We start from the raw sequence: 18,647 nt of genomic DNA, 5'->3' as shown, positions 1-18,647 counted from the left end.
AACTTAAAGTGTTTTATCTGATAAATTGTATTAAACCTTATAACTTAATTTTGCTATTACATAATTTTATAACATCGAACCGAGCCGAACCCGAACTTTAGACCTGACCGAACCGAACCGAACCCAAACTATACTCGTCATCGAACCGAACCGAACTCGAACTTAAATCTGACCGAACCGAACCGAACCCGAACTTTAAAAGTTGGGTTCGATTCCCATCTCTAGTTTTTGCTCCATTATTTTAAACGTGGCTTATATCTGCTTTGCGCTTTGTTCCTAAAATATAGGTTTTTAGACATTTATATAAAATAAATATGTTTACCTTCTAGTTCACATTTTTTTGCAGCGCGGTGGGTAGGATTTAGGATTTAAATCTGGGACCATTTTAACCACACGCCAAGATAGCAGTTCCTAGAATTGATTATGTCAAGAAAAGATGTAATGGTGAACAATGGAATGAAACAAAGATCCTACCTTTTTGAACAGCCACCGGAATCTTAATTAACTTTAGTGAAAGACTTTTTATTTGTTTATCCTGCCGCCCCCTCCACTTTCCACCGATAGCCAGATAGTAAAACGACAGTTGGGAGAGTTCAAATCTTCAAATGATATTCCTTTTTTCTGAACTGATAAAGTCATTATAAGCTGATATCGCAGTGTATTTCAATACCACAATAGAATATCCTGTTTAGAGAAACAGTCGTTATTTCATTGGCCCGGACTGACAACAGTATTAAGGTCAATCTACTCGTTCCAGATAGGGGGAAAAACATGCATTACCATTTGATTGGCTTGTCAATTACAGCCATAGACATTACGTCCAGTAGACTCCATATCAAGGTCCCTGGTTCAAATCCTGGTGAAGACTGGGCGCCTCTGAGTCCACCCTGTTCTATAGAGTACCTGACATAAGTTGGTGAAAACTAAAGGCGGTTCGTCGTTGCGCTGGCCACATAACACCCTAGTTAACCGTGGGCTACAAAAACCAGTGACCTTTACATCATCTGCCCTATAGATCGCAAAGTCTGAAAAGTGGAACTTTACCTTACGCTAAGTGAAGCTTTGTGTCAAATGAAAAACATATGATACAGCATTTTATTAATGTTCATATCACTTCACTCTTACAAATTAAAAAAAAATGTGGTTTATATTGCATTGCCTGCTAAAGAATTAGATTAAACTAATCTAATCTAAACTAATCTAAACATATTTATTTAACAATAAAAATTCGGCTTGTCCGAAGATTTATGAGGAATGCAATATTTTCCGTGGATACGTTGCCCCATCTGCGACCTACATAATTTGTCACATCTAGCAGGGACTTAACCGTTGTCCACCGAGGGTCGATTTTGATTTTCTTTTCGCCGTCCTCGTCTGTCTTCGGCAGCGGATTTTCTTTTGGTCTCAAATGTGTATCCAGCGGCTTTCGTAAGTGACCTCCAAAGCGAACAACAATACACTGGCTTTTAGAATGTGCACTCAAGGTAACATTATTTAATCTAAATTGTTATTAGCATCTTCATTGCACGGTTTTGTTATCAAATTAAAAAAATATTTTGAGAGATGAGTTGAACTTTACGAAATTAAAACAACAAAGAAAAAATAAGACTACAAACATATTAAAAATAACTTTATTGCTAAACACACAAGTTGTTAAATTAAACCCATTAAAGCTCTATGTAAGTGGACTAATTGAAAGCCTATGCGTACATTTACATAGAGATCAAGCCTTTCACATATTTAACAAAGAGCAACGGTTGAACAAAATGGAGAGAATCGACAGTGTTTAAGCTTTTTGGGGCTGTCGAAAGATTTGTTTTTTCAAGCTCAAGTCCTGGTGTAGTGCATGTTAAAATATCTAGACTTATATCTTATGTGGTTTTGTAAAATGTTTTACATGTTTCGGATGTTCCTTCAGAGTTGAAGATAGTTTACTTCCTAGTCCAAACCTCCCGCAGAACGACGGGGGATGGGAGCGGGCAGGGTTTGAACCCTCGACCGTCCCGTCGATAAATCCGAACGACAGTCCAGCGTGCAAACCGCACGATCAGGCAGCCATCCATTGCCATTAGCCAAGGAAAATTTGTAAGCATTCGTTATTGCACAGTCTACACAATTTCTTCGTTGACAGTTGGACATCAAAAGAAAGAATTAAAAAAAAAATACTTCCAGATCTAGCAAATCTAGCTTAATTAATAAACATCAAAAAATATATATATCTATATTTGATGATGCATAGGATAGCATTTTTTGAGATCCGACCGGAGCTGGATTTTGCTGGATAGTAAAATAAGATATTCGGCCGAAGCCGGATACCGTACCTACATGTCTGGAGAATAGACTGTAGCTGGAGATACTATCCGTTGCAACCATAATCTATATAAATTATTAATTTTTCAATGCTGCAGTCTGCATAAAAAAATATTAAGCCGCCTGCATTCTAAGGTGTCTGTCTAGCACAACCTCCAACCACATTTACTTTTCTTGGCTAAGTTGAACTTTTTTTTAAAGTCCTGTCCACGTAGAAAGGTGAATAAATGTACAGTGTCTCCAACCAATTCGTAACCTTGGGGTAACTACAGTCCAGAGTTTAACTACTCAGTTCCTCTCACATTGTGTTGAAAACTGCTCAAAATAGCCTGGTTGAGATATGAGCTAGATCTAGGTCAGTGAAGTTATCTTTGCTTTAAGATATAAATATCAAAATCAAAATATCACAGAAAGAAAAAAAATTGATTTTGACATCTTAGATGATAGGACTCACTTTTTACCCCAGTCATAATATTTCAGTCTCACAAATTAAGCATAAAACACGCGTAGATAGATCTAGCTTTAAAATTAGTAATAATTGTCCATTATCGGTCAGTAATTTAGTTTACGTACAACAATAAAAATATTCGTATAATAACATTTGTAGCAGCATTCCTTATAAAATCATTTTTCTAAAAGTCGGTAATTCAAGTATACAAGTATATAATGAGAATGATAATAATAATAATACTAATAATAACTATAATAATAATATACGACATCAAAGAGCTGGGCCGACCTTAAGCTTAGGTAAACTTCTAGGGCCTCCAATTGGTGAAGGCCTTGCACATGAACAATTTTTTAGAAAAAGTTGTGAAACCTGTATCAAATCTCAATCATATCAGAGATATGTCTACTATCCTAGCTCGAGGTACCTACCAGGGTCGGTCCTAACAATTGCAGGGCCCTATGCGAAACGGATTTCAAGGGGCCCAGTCTGGGTAGGAATAATGATAATAATTGAAAATTAAGATTTTGTATTAGAAAATAAATTCGTCTTTGCATTTATTTATTCTTTACTAAGTACAATCTCACGATCAAATTAACTTTACGAGTCTTGCGTGTAGCGCAGTCATGCAGTATATCATCAAAATTCTGACAATTTTGTGTATTATCAGGAGATTTATATGATTTCAGGAGATTTCCATGAGCCAGTGGAAAATCAGGAGGCCGCGGGAAATATAATATGTAATATAAGTTATAATGGTTTAATTTAATACTTTAAAATTAGCGCGGGGTCTATGAAAGTGCGGAGCCCACTGCGGCCGCATAGGTTGCAGTGGCCAAAGACCGGCCCTGGTACCTACAATAGCTCGGGGTGAATAATAATATATTTTAATTAGACCAATGTCGCACATTGTTGCTTCCTATTGGTATATATATGAAAACGTCACTTTGAGTCTGGTGTATCTAATCGCAAAGGAAAAGCAGGGTATGCTTCAGGTGTTGTATTTAATTTCGTAACTCGTCAGCATTTATAGTGGTAACGAAAGAATTGTAATTGGGTTATTTTGTTTGTATGATGTTTATTTTATTTTTTCTATTTTATTTGGGGACAACTAATTCACTTTGACTAGGGCCTCCAATTACCTAAAGCCGGCCCTAAAGAGAAGTACAATAAAATGTAGATAAAAGAAATTCTATAATACTTTTATTTATCTTCAATCACGTTCTACACCAGTCTTTGAATAAGTGCCAGAACTATGATGACTGTGGAGCCGATGTTTGACATCACACCTATTAGGAATGAAATTTTAAATGTCGGATTAAACAAGACAAAAACTTATTAGCTTAATAATTATTTTCTTAACTTTTTTTTTTTTTTTGCAATTTAAAACATTTTTTCAATGTAGCTTTAGGGTATTGCATTTATTTTATAATTTGATTACTACTTTATCAAAGGTGCAGTTTTTTAAAAAATTACATTGAAACAAAGTTGTCCCTTGTGAATGAAATGGTTTTTGAAAAGCAGTGTTATTTAAAAATTGATTTAAGAAAAAAAAAGACATAATAGCCCCCACTTACCTGAGCATACCTCCCCCTTCTGTGAGTAACCATCAGAACATTCACACCTTTCATTGACGTCACATTTCCCTGTGTATCCCTTCCAAGGTAAAACACAGTTGCTGTCTTGATAACAATGTCTGCCAGGTTCTGGACAAAGACAATAGGACAAGATTCACCTCAGTTGTTAAATAGTTATCATTGCAAAATCTTTAGCTGTTTAGGCATGTCATATACATGATATAGAAATGGTCAATATTGAAATCAATTACTAAAGGTTAAGTAACGTTTATGTACAGGTGGAAAGATAGTAGAAAGCCGGAGCAAAAGGCAAGCCATACGAGTGACCGAACCCAAGAGTACAACTTTAACAACCCCCAAGAGTACAACTTTAACAGCCCCCAAGAGTACAACTTAACAACCCCCAAGAGTACAACTTTAACAGCCCCCAAGAGTACAACTTTAACAACCCCCAAGAGTACAACTTTAACAACCCCCAAGAGTACAACTTTAACAACCCCCAAGAGTACAACTTTAACAACCCCCAAGAGTACAACTTTAACAACCATCCATTTGAACTGAGTCGATAAGAAAAAGAAAAACGTAGTCGTTCCACTTTCCACAGTATCTGGATGTAATGAAACCTGATCCCAAAGCAATAGACATCAATGTTGCCTACTTTGGTTTGTAAATGTCAAGAGAGTTGTTTCGACGCTCTAGAGACTCTAAGCCAGTAGAAGCTCCCTTAGGCCGGCCTGACTGAACAATTTTTCTGTTTGGAACAAGTCCAAGCGGATGTCTATGTATCACATCTGTAATTTCAGAGAATCGGAACATAGGAAGCTCGGGTTAGAGACGAGGCCGAAGGCCATTTCCTTCACCACTAACCGTATGGGTGTCCACATTTATAAAACGGCCCCTTGAACGGCGTGTGGACTGTGACATGGTTGTTAGAGCTCTTTTTCAATCCCCGGGCGTTCAATGAACACGGTTCTTAAGCACTCAAAAGTCTTTGTTTACTCCCCAATTGGCCTCCTAGGACCAATTTCACCCGAACGCCAGTATGGGGCTGTGTAGCGTAGTCCGGGTGACTACTGCAAAACATCGCCTTAGCCCTAGACCGCACTACGTAGCGAGATATTGTGACAAGAAAGTTATGGACAGTGAAAGAGCCATTCTCTTCGTTATGGAAGAAACGCAAGCCAAATGAAAAATGGTTGACCAGGTGACACCTTTGTCTGTGCTGTATGTGAACAGCAGCTTGTCTCCATACTATGACCAATAGAGTCATGTGAAAAAGTTCTTTACCAGATAATCCATAAGCGTTCTACAACTGCACGAGGCCATGAAAAAATCAAACCAAAGCCAGCAACGAATTATTCGAATCGAACTAAACAAATATTATTACCAAGTTAAGTCGTGGTGGCCGAGTGGTAAAGCGCTTGGCTAACGAACCGAAGGATCCCGGGTTTGAATCTCGGAGAAGAATGCGATTTTTAATATCCGCATTTTAAGGGTGCCAGAGTCAATTCAACTCTAATGAGTACCTCTGACATTAGTTGGGAAAATAAAGTAGTTGGTCGTTGTGCTTGCCACATATCATGCATTCGTTATCCGTCGGCTATGGAACACCATCTGCCCTATAGATCGTAAGGTCTCAAAAAGGAAACTTTTTAAAGTCTAAAAATACTTTTTTTCTAAACGAATCACTCTGACCAATGTACACTTATATTTCTATTTCTCGCAGTTGTCCACCTTTAGAAAGCGCCAAATTATTAATTTCCTTTCGTTTCTTTAGTTCTAAATCGTTCACGACACACATACACACACACACACACATATGTGCACACACACACACACACCCATACACACACATATGTTGTTAGGCACTTAGTTTATATTTTAGTTATGTAGAGACGCACCATAGTAGACGTATATTGAACGGGACTAGTGACGTTTAGACTTAGTTGGGTTTGAGGCTTCTTAGAGACAGAAAATAATTTAGCGATAGGATTCTAAAGGGTAAAGGCGTGTTTTATTTACAGAGACTTAGACTGTGGCCTTTTCATGGATTAAACACTTGTTAAACTGTTCAAAGGATTTCAGACTCATCTCTCTACTTGTTAAATCGATGTTGTCCGTCTGTGTTATTAGTTCATAACACTAAAATACACCCGAACAAGAAACTCATACATCTGCTGAGTAATTTGTCATAATCTGACAGGCATCAACAGTTGACTACAATACAGACTGGCATTCATCACAATGTGCACACACACACATACAGACAAACTAGTTATTTCCCCACCAAGTCAAGATAACATCATAAAAATGTGCATTGTTCTAATGAACGAGATGTCAAGAGACTTACTTATGACAGTGACTTTTAGGGAATCACTTGCTTCACTAACCAAACCTTTGTACTTAGCCGTACACACATACTCTCCATTGTCACTGCTAGTCACAGATGTAAGCATGAAAAATTTTTTCGACACGGAAGAGCTTGAGCCATTACTGAAAAAAAAACAATAATTAAAAACTTCTATTCAAACAAAATAATGAAGTTTGAGTTACTCGGTGAATGATTAAACTGTTTGTGGTATACGATCTTGATTGTCATTCGGTGGTATCGATGGTCCAAAGTTCGAGACCTACCCACTGCCATCCCAAGTCGTCGATGCTGAGAAGTTTGGACTGGGATGAAATTTTCTGAGGACACCAATAGCTTGTTGCCACGTCACAGTTCTGAATGTGACTGAGATCAGCCCAGACCTACGGTTAAAGTAGGTCATAGCACTGACCCACGCAGCCTGTTTGCAATTTAGGCAAATAGCTCGTTGCCAATAATTCGGGTCTGACGACATCGCAGGTCAGTGTTGAAGCCTTCTATGACGATTTGTATCTGATCAGCGAACTGCAGGCGATAAAGTGTGAAGAACGAACTGCAGACGATAAAGTGTGAAGAACGAACTGCAGGCGATAAAGTGTGAAGAAAGAACTGCAGGCGATAAAGTGTGAAGAAAGAACTGCAGGCGATAAAGTGTGAAGAATGAACTGCAGGCGATAAAGTGTGAAGAAAGAACTGCAGGCGATAAAGTGTGAAGAATGAACTGCAGACGATTAAGTGTGAAGAATGAACTGCAGGCGATAAAGTGTGAAGAACGAACTGCAGACGATAAAGTGTGAAGAACGAACTGCAGGCGATAAAGTGTGAAGAAAGAACTGCAGGCGATAAAGTGTGAAGAATGAACTGCAGACGATTAAGTGTGAAGAATGAACTGCAGGCGATAAAGTGTGAAGAATGAACTGCCATTGGGCAAAGTACTCGTATGAACACCCAGAGTTTGTTGTCAAGTCCTTTGAGCTGGTAGTGTCTGTTTTCATGGGTGTAGTCAGGGGGTTTCGGGTTTATACTACTCAACTCTTGAAATGAAATATTCCCCCCCTCGGAAATATTTTACACAATAATGTGTTTTCCTACCAGTCGCTGGGCTCCATTGCTAAAACAAAATCTACAAGAATTCAACAAAAGGCTTAGGGGTCACGTGCTTGGCTTCCGAACCTGGGGTACTGGGTTTGAATCTCGGTGAAGACTGGAATTCTGTATTTCAGGATTTTTAGGGCCCCCTGAATTCACCCAACTCTAATGGGTAACTGACTTGTTGGGGAAAGTAAAAGTGGCTGGCCGTTGTGCTGGCCACATGACACTCTGATCGTTCACCATTGGCCAAAGAAACAGATAACCTTAACATCATCTGCCCCATAGATCGAAAGGTCTGAAAGGGGAAACAAATTTTACAACAGCCTGAGAAAAACTAAACTACATTCACCTAATTCCTGAAGGTGTGTGGGGGAGAGGGTTTAGGCTCACATTTACTTAAAAATATGTAAAGCAAAACCAAATTCCATGAACATAGACGAGGAGGGGGGCAGTTGATGTTTACCTTCTCCAAACACACATAATTATTAATATCAGGTGACCGAGCCTCGCTCGGATGAATAATTTGTTAAGGAAGGATATATACCCGAAGTCATTTTGAGAATATTTTTGTACCAGGTGGCCGAACCTCGCTCAGTTAAATAATTTCGGAAGGTTATATACCCGAAGTCATTTTGGGAATATTCTTGTAATTACGAAAATGAACGATCGGATAAAGACTACTAATCTGAAGAGTTGTTTTAGTGTTCTGTTAGTTCTAATTGTAGGCCTAATTGAACATGTCGATTAAATTTAAAGTCTTTTAAGTCCTCCTACAGTCTAGAAAAACTACAGCTCAAGTCCGTCTTAAAGTTTTGCAATCCATCTTTGGCGTAAAACTATTGTAGGCTTACTATTATTGGCTTGGAAGAAAGTCTTTGCAATGTAACTTCTCTACGTTATAGGGTAAAACATGCACTTAGTGACAAAGTAAAATGGCGCATTTTTTCTTATTAGACTTAAATCATGGCATTAGTTTTCTAAAGAAACGTTTCCGTGGGGCACCTCTGTTACGCCAAACAATATGCTCGTTACCCATACGGGATACGTGCCCTGCCCAGCCTGACAGTCGGACTATAGGAAGTTCATACCGGTTTTTGCCATCCATCCATCCTTGTGGTACTATGGCCTGCTTTTACACATCCATCCATTCAGATCTCTCCTGGCCCTAACTCCAAGCTTTTTACCGAGGTTTATAGTTAAATCAAAAGAGGCTGCAGTGTACTCAAACTCGTTGACCGCTAGATGGATATCATGTTTAGTGTGAGCAAGTAAGGCGTAGAGAAGCTGTGTTATGACCAGTTCCTTTGTTTTGGTACAGGAGAGGTAGACACTGAAGCATGAACACATGGTAATAATTCACCAGCAAAATAATAATAATAATAAGGCTTGTCTTAGAGTCCGAAAATTAATGAGGATTGCAGCTGTGACCTACATATCTTGCCACATCCAGGGCAAGCATAACCATTGTCCGCGATGCTCGATTAAGATTTTCTTTTAGCGTCTGCGTCTGTCCTCGGCAGCAAATTTTCTTTTGGTCTCAAATGTGTATCCGCGGCCTTTGTATAGAGGGAATTCTTTAAGTCCGACAGTTACGCTGGACAGAGCAGTATCCTATATGGGAGACGAATCTTAGACGAACGCATGCCAAAGGCAGTGTTTTTTTTGGTGAGCTAAAAAGTGGTTGACGTAACACCGAAACCCTTAAAAGACCAGCTTATGGCGCAAACTTGACTTAGCTGACATAGAAGAGAGCACATGGTTGCATGCAACCTCAGAACGAGACAGCTGGAGGTCACCAGCAAAATAAACAACAAAGTAAAAGGTATCTACACCGCTCTACACAATTAAAGTGTAAACAACTTATTAAGCACTTAAAACACAATAACTAATCATATATCGGCACATTTAATTTCATTACTTTTCTTTCATAGTTCTATAATAAATCAATCTACATTAAGATGGTGCGCAAATGTTTCATTAGGTCTATTGATTCTTTAGAACTCGTTATTGTTTGCAAAGAAATATTTTAGTGTACTGCGGTAAGCCTAGTGACGTAAGCAGCGTTTTTCCCGTTTACGTCATGGAAAATTTTCATTCATAAAACATTCTAGCCAAAACTAATTTTTCGATAATGAGGCATTTTCAAACCGATATAACGGTCGACCTCGAGTTTTCCCGATGTGGCCAATGAGTTGAGAATTTTTTTCTCACTATTATGCACATACCATGAACTTTTAAAGAAAATCGTTAGAGCCGTTTTCGAAATAAAATTTATATATATATATAAATATAAATATATATACATACATACATACATACATACAAGAATTGCTCGCTTAAGAGTATAGGATTTTAAAAAACTACAGCAAAACTACAATTACAAAATAATCAATTACTGTAACCAGGCTAAAATTCCTTCCCTCAAATAACAAACCCTGTGCTCAATTAATAAAGTGAATTTACCTCAATTAAACCTACATGAACAGAATAAAAGAGGCATCTTCATCCTAGTGTTAGGGGGGTGAGCGAGACTGATGCTCAAACATGGCTGATGATAAACCAAAATTAAATTTGATATTGTGTGCATAAAAGAGGAGTTGTGGTTATTATCAGTTTGTTATCCATAGTTTCTGATATGTCTCCTAAGACATTTTGTCAATCCAAATGTAAGCTTAGTTCCTTGAACTAACTGTTAGTACTAGGGACATACGCGAAGACTGATGAAGTTGTAGTATTTCACTTGGATAGCAAGACCCAGCTGCAACCTACACATTTTATCACGCCTAACGCAGACTATGCAGGATGGATTTAATTTTCTTTTTTTGACATCTTTCTCTGCATTAGGCTATAATTTCATTGTGATCTCAAAAGCGTGTCCTGCAACCTTTGTAAAAAATCTCTTTCGAAAACCATGTTCTGTCATATGTTCTCCTTGCCCAGGAGCTAAGGAATATGTGTAAGTGAGTTACATTGATAATAAGTTACTTACACTGTCCACTGATAAGTCATTCCATCTGTATCTGATTCAGTATAGCAAACAAGCCAATAGTTACCATATTCCCCAACCCTTGAATCGCAACCAGATTCCCCAATGGTCCGGATAGTCGGTTTGGGAATTGTAGCTAAATGAAAAAAAAAAAAGTATGATTAGACCTATAAAAAAATAGATACAAAATTATTTTCGAAAGTTCCAATGTCACTAGGTGTAATTGATCCGTTTAGAAACGATAGAACTTTAAACATGTCGGATACACGACAAGACGGCGCTAAACTAAATAGGGCGACCAAAAGTAGCGTGACTACACATGTATAATGAAGTATGTGTTACACCTGTGTGTTAATGTCTTGTCAGAATTCTAGATTGAAGAAAAGGATTAAATCCTTGAATCTCACTGTCGCGACGCAAGGGATGACGGGATTTAACATGTCACGTTTATTATCTCGATAATCATCATCATCATCATTTCCTTTTCGTTCCCAATGGAACATAAGCCCTCAGTAAAGACATTCCACTGTCCACAGTCTCTTTCTAGTTTTTACAAAGGTAATATCAACTCAATCTGTCTGTCTGTCTGTTTGTTTGTCTGGTAAAATGTTTGTACATTTTAATTCTGAGACACCCAATCTTGGATTTCGGAATTATTTCTTTTACCTGATAACATAAGAATCAATAAAGAAAGTTAATCAGCTATTGGTAATTAATTATTTTGTTTGGCATCTCGAACAAGGTAAAGAAATTGTACTTGAACCAATTTATTATTTAGGTCGTTCTTTTTTTTTAAATGCTATTAAAAAGCGATCACAGTAAAATCCACCCAGATAGCCCTTTCTTTCTACCATCCCCCTCCACACTTTTTTTCCCAACTGCTCCAGATAAGTGTTAGGATCCTAGTGTATTGAGAAAGCTAAAAGCATGAAATAACGCTAAACAAAAACATTTGGTAAAAAATAGAATAATTAATCGCACAGATGTATTGTTGTTGGTCTAGATCTATTACACATTTAATTACACGACTGATTCAAACTCATTGATTCAATTACTTTCGTATAGAGCACATTTTATGTTGTTCTTATTTTAACTAGTTTTAATAGTCAGTATGTGTTAATCATAATCGTTCATGTACTTTATGTTTAAGTCACATGATGTAATGCGTAAGTATTCCAGTCTTTATTAACTTGTTTACACCAGTCTACTGAAGAACAGAAGAAACACCATACACCCAACTCTAGAAACTGCCACAACCCATACGTACAAAATACCCTCTTTGAATGCCCAATCTAAATCACCCAGGACAGATCCTACTTCCACAACGTACTTAGACTTAGGTCCTTCCGCGCCGTTCGGCGCATTGGTCGGCAAGCTGTCCCCATTAAGATGTGTCACTGTCTGAAGCCTCGTCCCACCTGATGTTTACTGTTCTGACATCCTCCATAAAATTGTTGCGCCAAGCTATACGAGAACGTTCCACGGCATCGCACTTTTTGGAATGCGTAGATCCTTTTATCGGAGAACATGGCCCGCAAACAACAACCCGGCATAACAAACATTCTGTATAACAGTGGGAAATAGCTGAGCCATGGCAGGTTTTATAAAATATAACATTCAGCATAAAACTGCCTAGAAGATGGTCGTGTAATACCTTGGGGTAAATGAAGGCCAAGTTTCAGTATGATTAGTTCATCCTGGTTCAGTTAAAAGTTTGATACATTGGCCAGTTTATTATTCAATCATGAACTCTATAACTACGTACTAATTATTTGTACGATCATGCAATAAAAAAAAACTTACTTTGCACTTCAACTTTTACGCCCTTAAAAAAAGGCCCCAAATCACTGGCATCTATACCACACGAATAGATGCCGCTGTCTGTTGTATTGACGTTGTCCAATTGAAGCTTGCGGTCAAACTGTCGCTCTATTAATGCAGAATCCTTCAACCAAACATACTTGACTGTCTCCAGGAGAAATAAGTCTCCGCAAGTAATTATGACACGACCACCTTTTAATGGTTTAGATGTACTTGCTGTTGGTACTGTATTATCTATAAATAAAAAAAAATCTTTCAATATTAAAATAACCTTTTTTTATATAGATCTACATTTTTCTTCAACATGATGTTATTTGTCCAACCAACGCATCGGATATATATGGCCACTGAGAGGCAAAAATGTATGATACAATTTAGCGAATCTATCAACATGTGAAGACAGTGCTCCAATACCATAATGTTATTTTAACTATATTTAAGCTTATTCCATTTGTTAGAACAAATTCTTACAAGTGCTCCTTCTTCCCTAGTGCCATTAGAGTATGGAATGAGTTGCCTGAATCAGCCAGGAAAATAAAAGACTTAGAGTTTATGTCACTGATCAACATACGTGGATAGCTTTGACACATAAAATGAGTAAGACGTAATTATCTTCTTATTTAAGTAACATCTGTAATTTAAAAGAAGATGAGATGTATAAGAAATCACATTAATGATGAGGCTATTGCTTACAGGCACTCACTCTAAATCTATTACGTGAAGAGACCGCTTATTGGCCACTTAGCTGAGCTGTACATGTAACATCATACACTTCATAACCTCCATCATGTACTACGAGGTATGTTGCACTGGTTTCACTCGGTATTTCTTGACCATTTAACTGAAATGAAATTCAATTTTATATATACAATAGGATAGAATTGTTTATTAGACAATTTCTTAAATTCAGATAAAGAGAGTTTGTATTCATATAAGCTCAGAAGTAGTTAGAAGCAACGAAAAGCAAAACAAAATGCCGTAGATGATGGTCATGTATTTTGTATTGGACCATTTGCGATTCTCAAATCTTTAGCCAGAGTGATCATTTTCTGAACTTTCCACAAATCTACATTAGCTAGAAAATATAATTTATTTCTTCCAAAAATTGCAGAGGGAAGAGATTCTTAACATGCTGAGTTCGTATTCCATATGAAGGTATTCTCCTCGTCCCTCACATTGTAAAAATATATAAAAGCAGAGTGATAACTTTATGAATATCTCAATGTGTCTCATGCAAATTGTAAGCCGATATATTGAAAAGTTTTGCTATTAAACGCAGGAGTTCAGTTCTTCAACAAGCTCCCCCCCCCCAAAAAAAAAAAAAGACAAAGAAAAAACAAGCAAATAAAATAATCATAAAAAAAAACAAAGCTTATCTAAAGGGGAAGAACTCCATCTTTAAAACTATATCTACCAATAATGTACAAGTTATTTCCCTTATACGAGATTTTTAAAAAAATACCAATAATTAATTGACTTAATTGAGTATTTTTGTTTATTGATTCATGTTTTGTTAGGTACAATAAATAATTGTTTAAAGTATCAACTTGATCGGAAAATGCATGAGGGAGAAATAGCGTTAACAACCATTAAAGGGGACTAAACCCAACACATTTAGCCACATCTGTGAATACTGAAGTATTAGTTGTCCTTGTTGCTATTAAAATAAATTAATGAATTACCCGTAAATTGTTGTCTATAGTTACTTTTGTAAATTGATTCATGTCTTGCTATGTCTATGAATAATTGTGAGATGTTTCAGCTTGATCCGAGTCTGGGTGGGGGAGAAATAACGTGTACACACTTTTTACCAGACAGACAGACAGAGTGAGTTGATATACGCTTTGTAGTAAGAGAAAAGATAAGGGTCGTTCAAGAAGTTGATGTTTCCATGCGTCGCTTTCCCCAGTCGTCGCCCCACTAGAGATGGCACTTGTCTTTCGCAGTCATCATGTGTGTTTCGCAATCATCATGTTATCCAGTGTGTGGACATGTATGCGGTTTGCCTTGAGTAGGTTTAGATGGCATATATTTTAAAACAAAGTAATGAAAATCAAAGTATTTATAATAAGGACAGTATATTAATTTAAAACAAATATTTCTATCAGAGACTTAAGTTTATCAAGTTAAATGAAATACTAGGAACAGTGACGTAGCTGGGTGGTGAGGAAGGGGGAGAATTTGAAAATCCCCCAAATGAGTGTTCAAAATTGTTTTTACATTGAATATTAAATATTATGCAAAATCCAGGGCCCCAAAATTATGTCAAATTCCTAGCTACGCCACTGACTAGGAGAGGCTAAACATATGGTATGTGTGGACAACTTTGAACAGATAACATTCTCTAGTTCATACTGAGGAAAATGCAGAAAGATGATAGCATTATGATAACCCTATGCCTGAAAGGAAATGTTGGAGTCGTTCGTTTAGGTCAGAAATCGATAAAGTAAAGTGCCAAACTTGCCTTTGGATGTCATGTTAACCACCCGTAAACAACTGTCGTAAAGATGGTGATTGTAATTATACACAGGTATTGTTTACTTTACGACAAACACTCTATTTGAGAAACAGATACCTTATATAGGAATGCATTTCAAACATTGCGCGTATGATTGAACTACTTCAAACCTATGACTATGATTGGGCTCTACATTTATTTTACAAGTATTATCAAAGCGTTAGCTGTATAACTGTATAACTGTATAACTGGCTGAGGGCATGAGAAAGCGCTTGACTTCCGAACCGGGAGGGGGGGGAGGGTGACCTTGGATTTTGAGGTTCGTTACATCTGACACACCCATTAGGTCAACAAACTAAACTGAGTACCTGGCATAAGTTGGGGAAAAACAAAAGGGGTCGGTCGTGGCGCTGTCAACATGACACCTTCGTTAGCCACAGAAACAGATGATCTTAACATCATCTGCCCTAAAGATCGCAATTTCTGAAAGAGGGAATACTAAAACTGCATTTTTTGTTGTTCGTATGGTCAGTCTAGTTAAATATGCTAAGCATAGGTTGAGAAAGTAACTATGATTAAAGACAATTTGCTTTGGTAGCTGCAGCTGCTTGCATTAATAATAATAATAATAATAATAATCTTTTTTGCCCGCATGGAAATAATTCTTATATTTTGTGCAGTACACCAAACAAAAAAAAATTATAACTATAACTCACTCATACTTTACATGTGACAAAGTTGATATCAGATAGTTTCTATTTAATGATTTTATGGCGAGGATAACAAAAAGAATGTTTTGTGTCTGTTTGTCTTTGCTATCGGTGGCTTGTATCTCTTTTGTAACGGTAAAATCCTGACCCAAAGGGGGATTTTCTATTTCTAGAATATTATTTTCATTTCTAATAGGTAGGTTTTTTTTCTTGTTAGTATTTCTGAAGTAATCAAGTTAGTTTTGTATAAGAGGAGCACATTTGATATTAAATATTTTTGTTGTTTGTGTGTGTGTGTGTGTTTGTGTTGTTGTTTTTTACAAACTCTGTGTCTGGTAAAAAATGTGTACGCGTTCTTTCTCCCACACCCAATCTTGGAATCTGCAGCCATGAACCAATAGAAAAAATTAACCTATTAGTTAATTAACGTTTGAAAATTTATTATTTTAATCGGTATCTTGAACAAGAGAAAGAAACAGTATTAGTTGAATGAGTCCCTCTGAGGAGTCTTGAGTCCTGAGTGATAATTTTTTAATGCCTTTAAAAAACGATCATGTAAACATTCATCATGTTACCCCGTTCTTCCCTCCCCTTTCACGTCTGGTCCAGACACGTGATAGGTTCATGGCGTAGTGAGAAAGTTAAAAGCTAAAATCTAAACAAAAACAATCGGCACAGATTTATTATGTACAAACCCCACACACATTAGATCACATGGAACTAACAGTTTTTGTCTGTGTTTTTAGCAATGTAATCTTCTGAATAACAAAAATTTGGATGTTACACCCTAAGCATCATATTCTAGTGTAGTTTGATTGTCTCTATATAGTTGTCACAGATCACATTATAGAATTGTGTGTACATTTCTTATTTAAAAGAAATATAAGCCCTCGACATGAGTCTCGGGATTTAATCCTCAAATTTAGAAACTTGACATTTCAAGTCAGGATTTACCCAAGGGACGTAATTAGTATGTTTGAAATATATTGGTTGATTTGAATTTAAACAAAGACATTTTTGAAAAGAGTTAGCGCCAGAGAATTGGCGGTAGTAAGGAAGTAAAGTCAGTCGATAAAATAATGCCTTTGTAGACAGTCGTGTTTCTAAGAGCTCTATTTGAAAAGCCTTTGTAATATGCTCATTGATTTGTAATTTGTACATAACTGTACTTACGTTGTATTTAATAAAGTTCCAGAGTTTTGTTTTACCAAAGAATTGTCAATTGTGATTCTAGATCTTCATTTTTAGTTAACTATTGAATTTAAGTAAAATCCCCGGCATCACAACACATCGTGACATTATACCATCAGAATGTTGTGACATAATTGGCACTCTCCGACTAACAAAAGTTCATGGACAACTTTTAACGAAATTTATTCAAGATCTAGGACCAATTTCTAAACTCTTCAAAGGAACTTCATTCTTATTTAACGGAGGACAGAATTTCTGTGTTTAACAGGTCAGTTGGTTATCGATAATTCTTTTATAAAGATTTTCGTTAGAGTTACGTCTAACTCACGAAATCTATTATTATATGTAATTGGCAAAAGGAATAAGACCAATATACATAATAACTGGCATTATTAAAAGACCAGTTAAGCAAATAACTGGCATTATTAAAAGACCAGTAAAGCAAATAACTGGCAATATTAAAAGACCAGTAAAGCAAATAACTGGCAATATAAAAGACCAGTAAATCAAATAACTGGCATTATAAAGAAGACCAGTAAATAATCATTTGAGCAGCACAAAGTAAACAGAAGACCAGATTTAACCAACTGTTAAACCAGTAAAAAGTACATCGGCTCAATAGATCTATATATTCAATCATACGACTCCAGTAACTACAAGTCTACTGTCAAGAATTTATTAGCAAATTGAGGCTTCAAGAACTTTGTCACTAGATCTAGACCTATATCATTATTATATCTGAGATAAAGCCAAAATCCAGATATTGAACTTTTTGCTCCAATACAAGAAACTAACAAAAAATTAAATATGGCTTCCAGTTCTAGAACACAACGATTCTTCGAATTAATAGAATTTGCCAAAGAAAAGCAAATTTCAAAGCCAGACCAGTGGGCAGAGAAACAAGAAGAAAAAGAATATCAAGAGCAAGAATCTGAAAAACGCATACAATAAGAAGAAAAAAAATTACAAGAATCTGAAAAACGCATGCAATTAGAAGAAAAAAAATTACAAGAATCTGAAAAACGCATACAATTAGAAGAAAAAAAATTACAAGAATCTGAAAAACGCATGCAATTAGAAGAAAAAAAATTGCAAGACGCCGAAAAACAAAGGCAAGAAGCCGAGAAACAAAGGCAACATGAAAAAGAAAAAATGGAATTCGAAAGGCAAAATAAAGAAAATAAAGAAAGCATTCCAATTCAAGGTCACTCAAGTATGTTTGACAAATACAGATTAATGAACAAAATATCGGCTTTCAACGAAAACATTGACAATATGGACTCGTATCTCATAAGATTTGAAGAAATAGCTACAACATCCGGTCTACCTGAAGCACATTGGTCGAGCTCACTCCTCACCCTTTTGACTGGCAAAGCTGTCAACATTTGCTCACAACTGTCCATCAATGAACGCAGCACTTACTCTGATTTCAAGGAAGCTCTACTGCGCCAATACGGAGCAACTTCAGCCAACTATAGAAAGAAATTCTATAATGAAAGGCCACAGCAAAATGATGATCCTCAAATTTTTGTAGCTAATATGTCAATGTGGTTTGATAGATGGGTATCCATGGCAAAAATAGAAGAAAGTTACCAAGCTCTTCGTCAACATATTATTATCGACAACATCACCCATGCTCACTCAGAAGATATTCAATCCTACATTATAGAGAGAAATCCTACTGAT

The 18,647-nt window shown here is 36.6% G+C and overlaps 1 protein-coding gene across 4 annotated transcripts in view; it reads right to left on the bottom strand.

Annotated features, from left to right (window-relative positions):
* Nucleotides 1–2,191: 2,191 nt before the first annotated feature.
* Nucleotides 2,192–18,647, bottom strand: part of LOC129928724 (uncharacterized) — a 29,072-nt gene continuing 12,616 nt past the window's right edge. The window contains exons 8-13 of one of the 4 annotated variants that reach the window (XM_056044425.1): nt 13,306–13,443; nt 12,585–12,836; nt 10,785–10,917; nt 6,686–6,828; nt 4,336–4,464; nt 2,192–4,047 (exon numbers count right to left, since the gene is read on the bottom strand). In XM_056044425.1, coding sequence (XP_055900400.1) covers nt 13,333–13,443 — 111 coding nt within the window. In that variant the 3' untranslated portion in view covers nt 2,192–4,047; nt 4,336–4,464; nt 6,686–6,828; ... (1 more) ...; nt 12,585–12,836; nt 13,306–13,332. Of the gene's footprint in view, nt 4,048–4,335; nt 4,465–6,685; nt 6,829–6,890; nt 7,229–10,784; nt 10,918–12,584; nt 12,837–13,295; nt 13,444–13,967; nt 14,609–18,647 lie in introns of those variants that run through there. The other 3 variants (XM_056044424.1, XM_056044427.1, XM_056044428.1) reach the window with 3 other exon arrangements.

Source organism: Biomphalaria glabrata, chromosome 10, assembly GCF_947242115.1.
Source record: "Biomphalaria glabrata chromosome 10, xgBioGlab47.1, whole genome shotgun sequence".
In the NCBI taxonomy this organism is placed as follows: Eukaryota; Metazoa; Mollusca; class Gastropoda; family Planorbidae; genus Biomphalaria; species Biomphalaria glabrata.
This window is presented reverse-complemented; position numbering and strand designations above follow the sequence as displayed.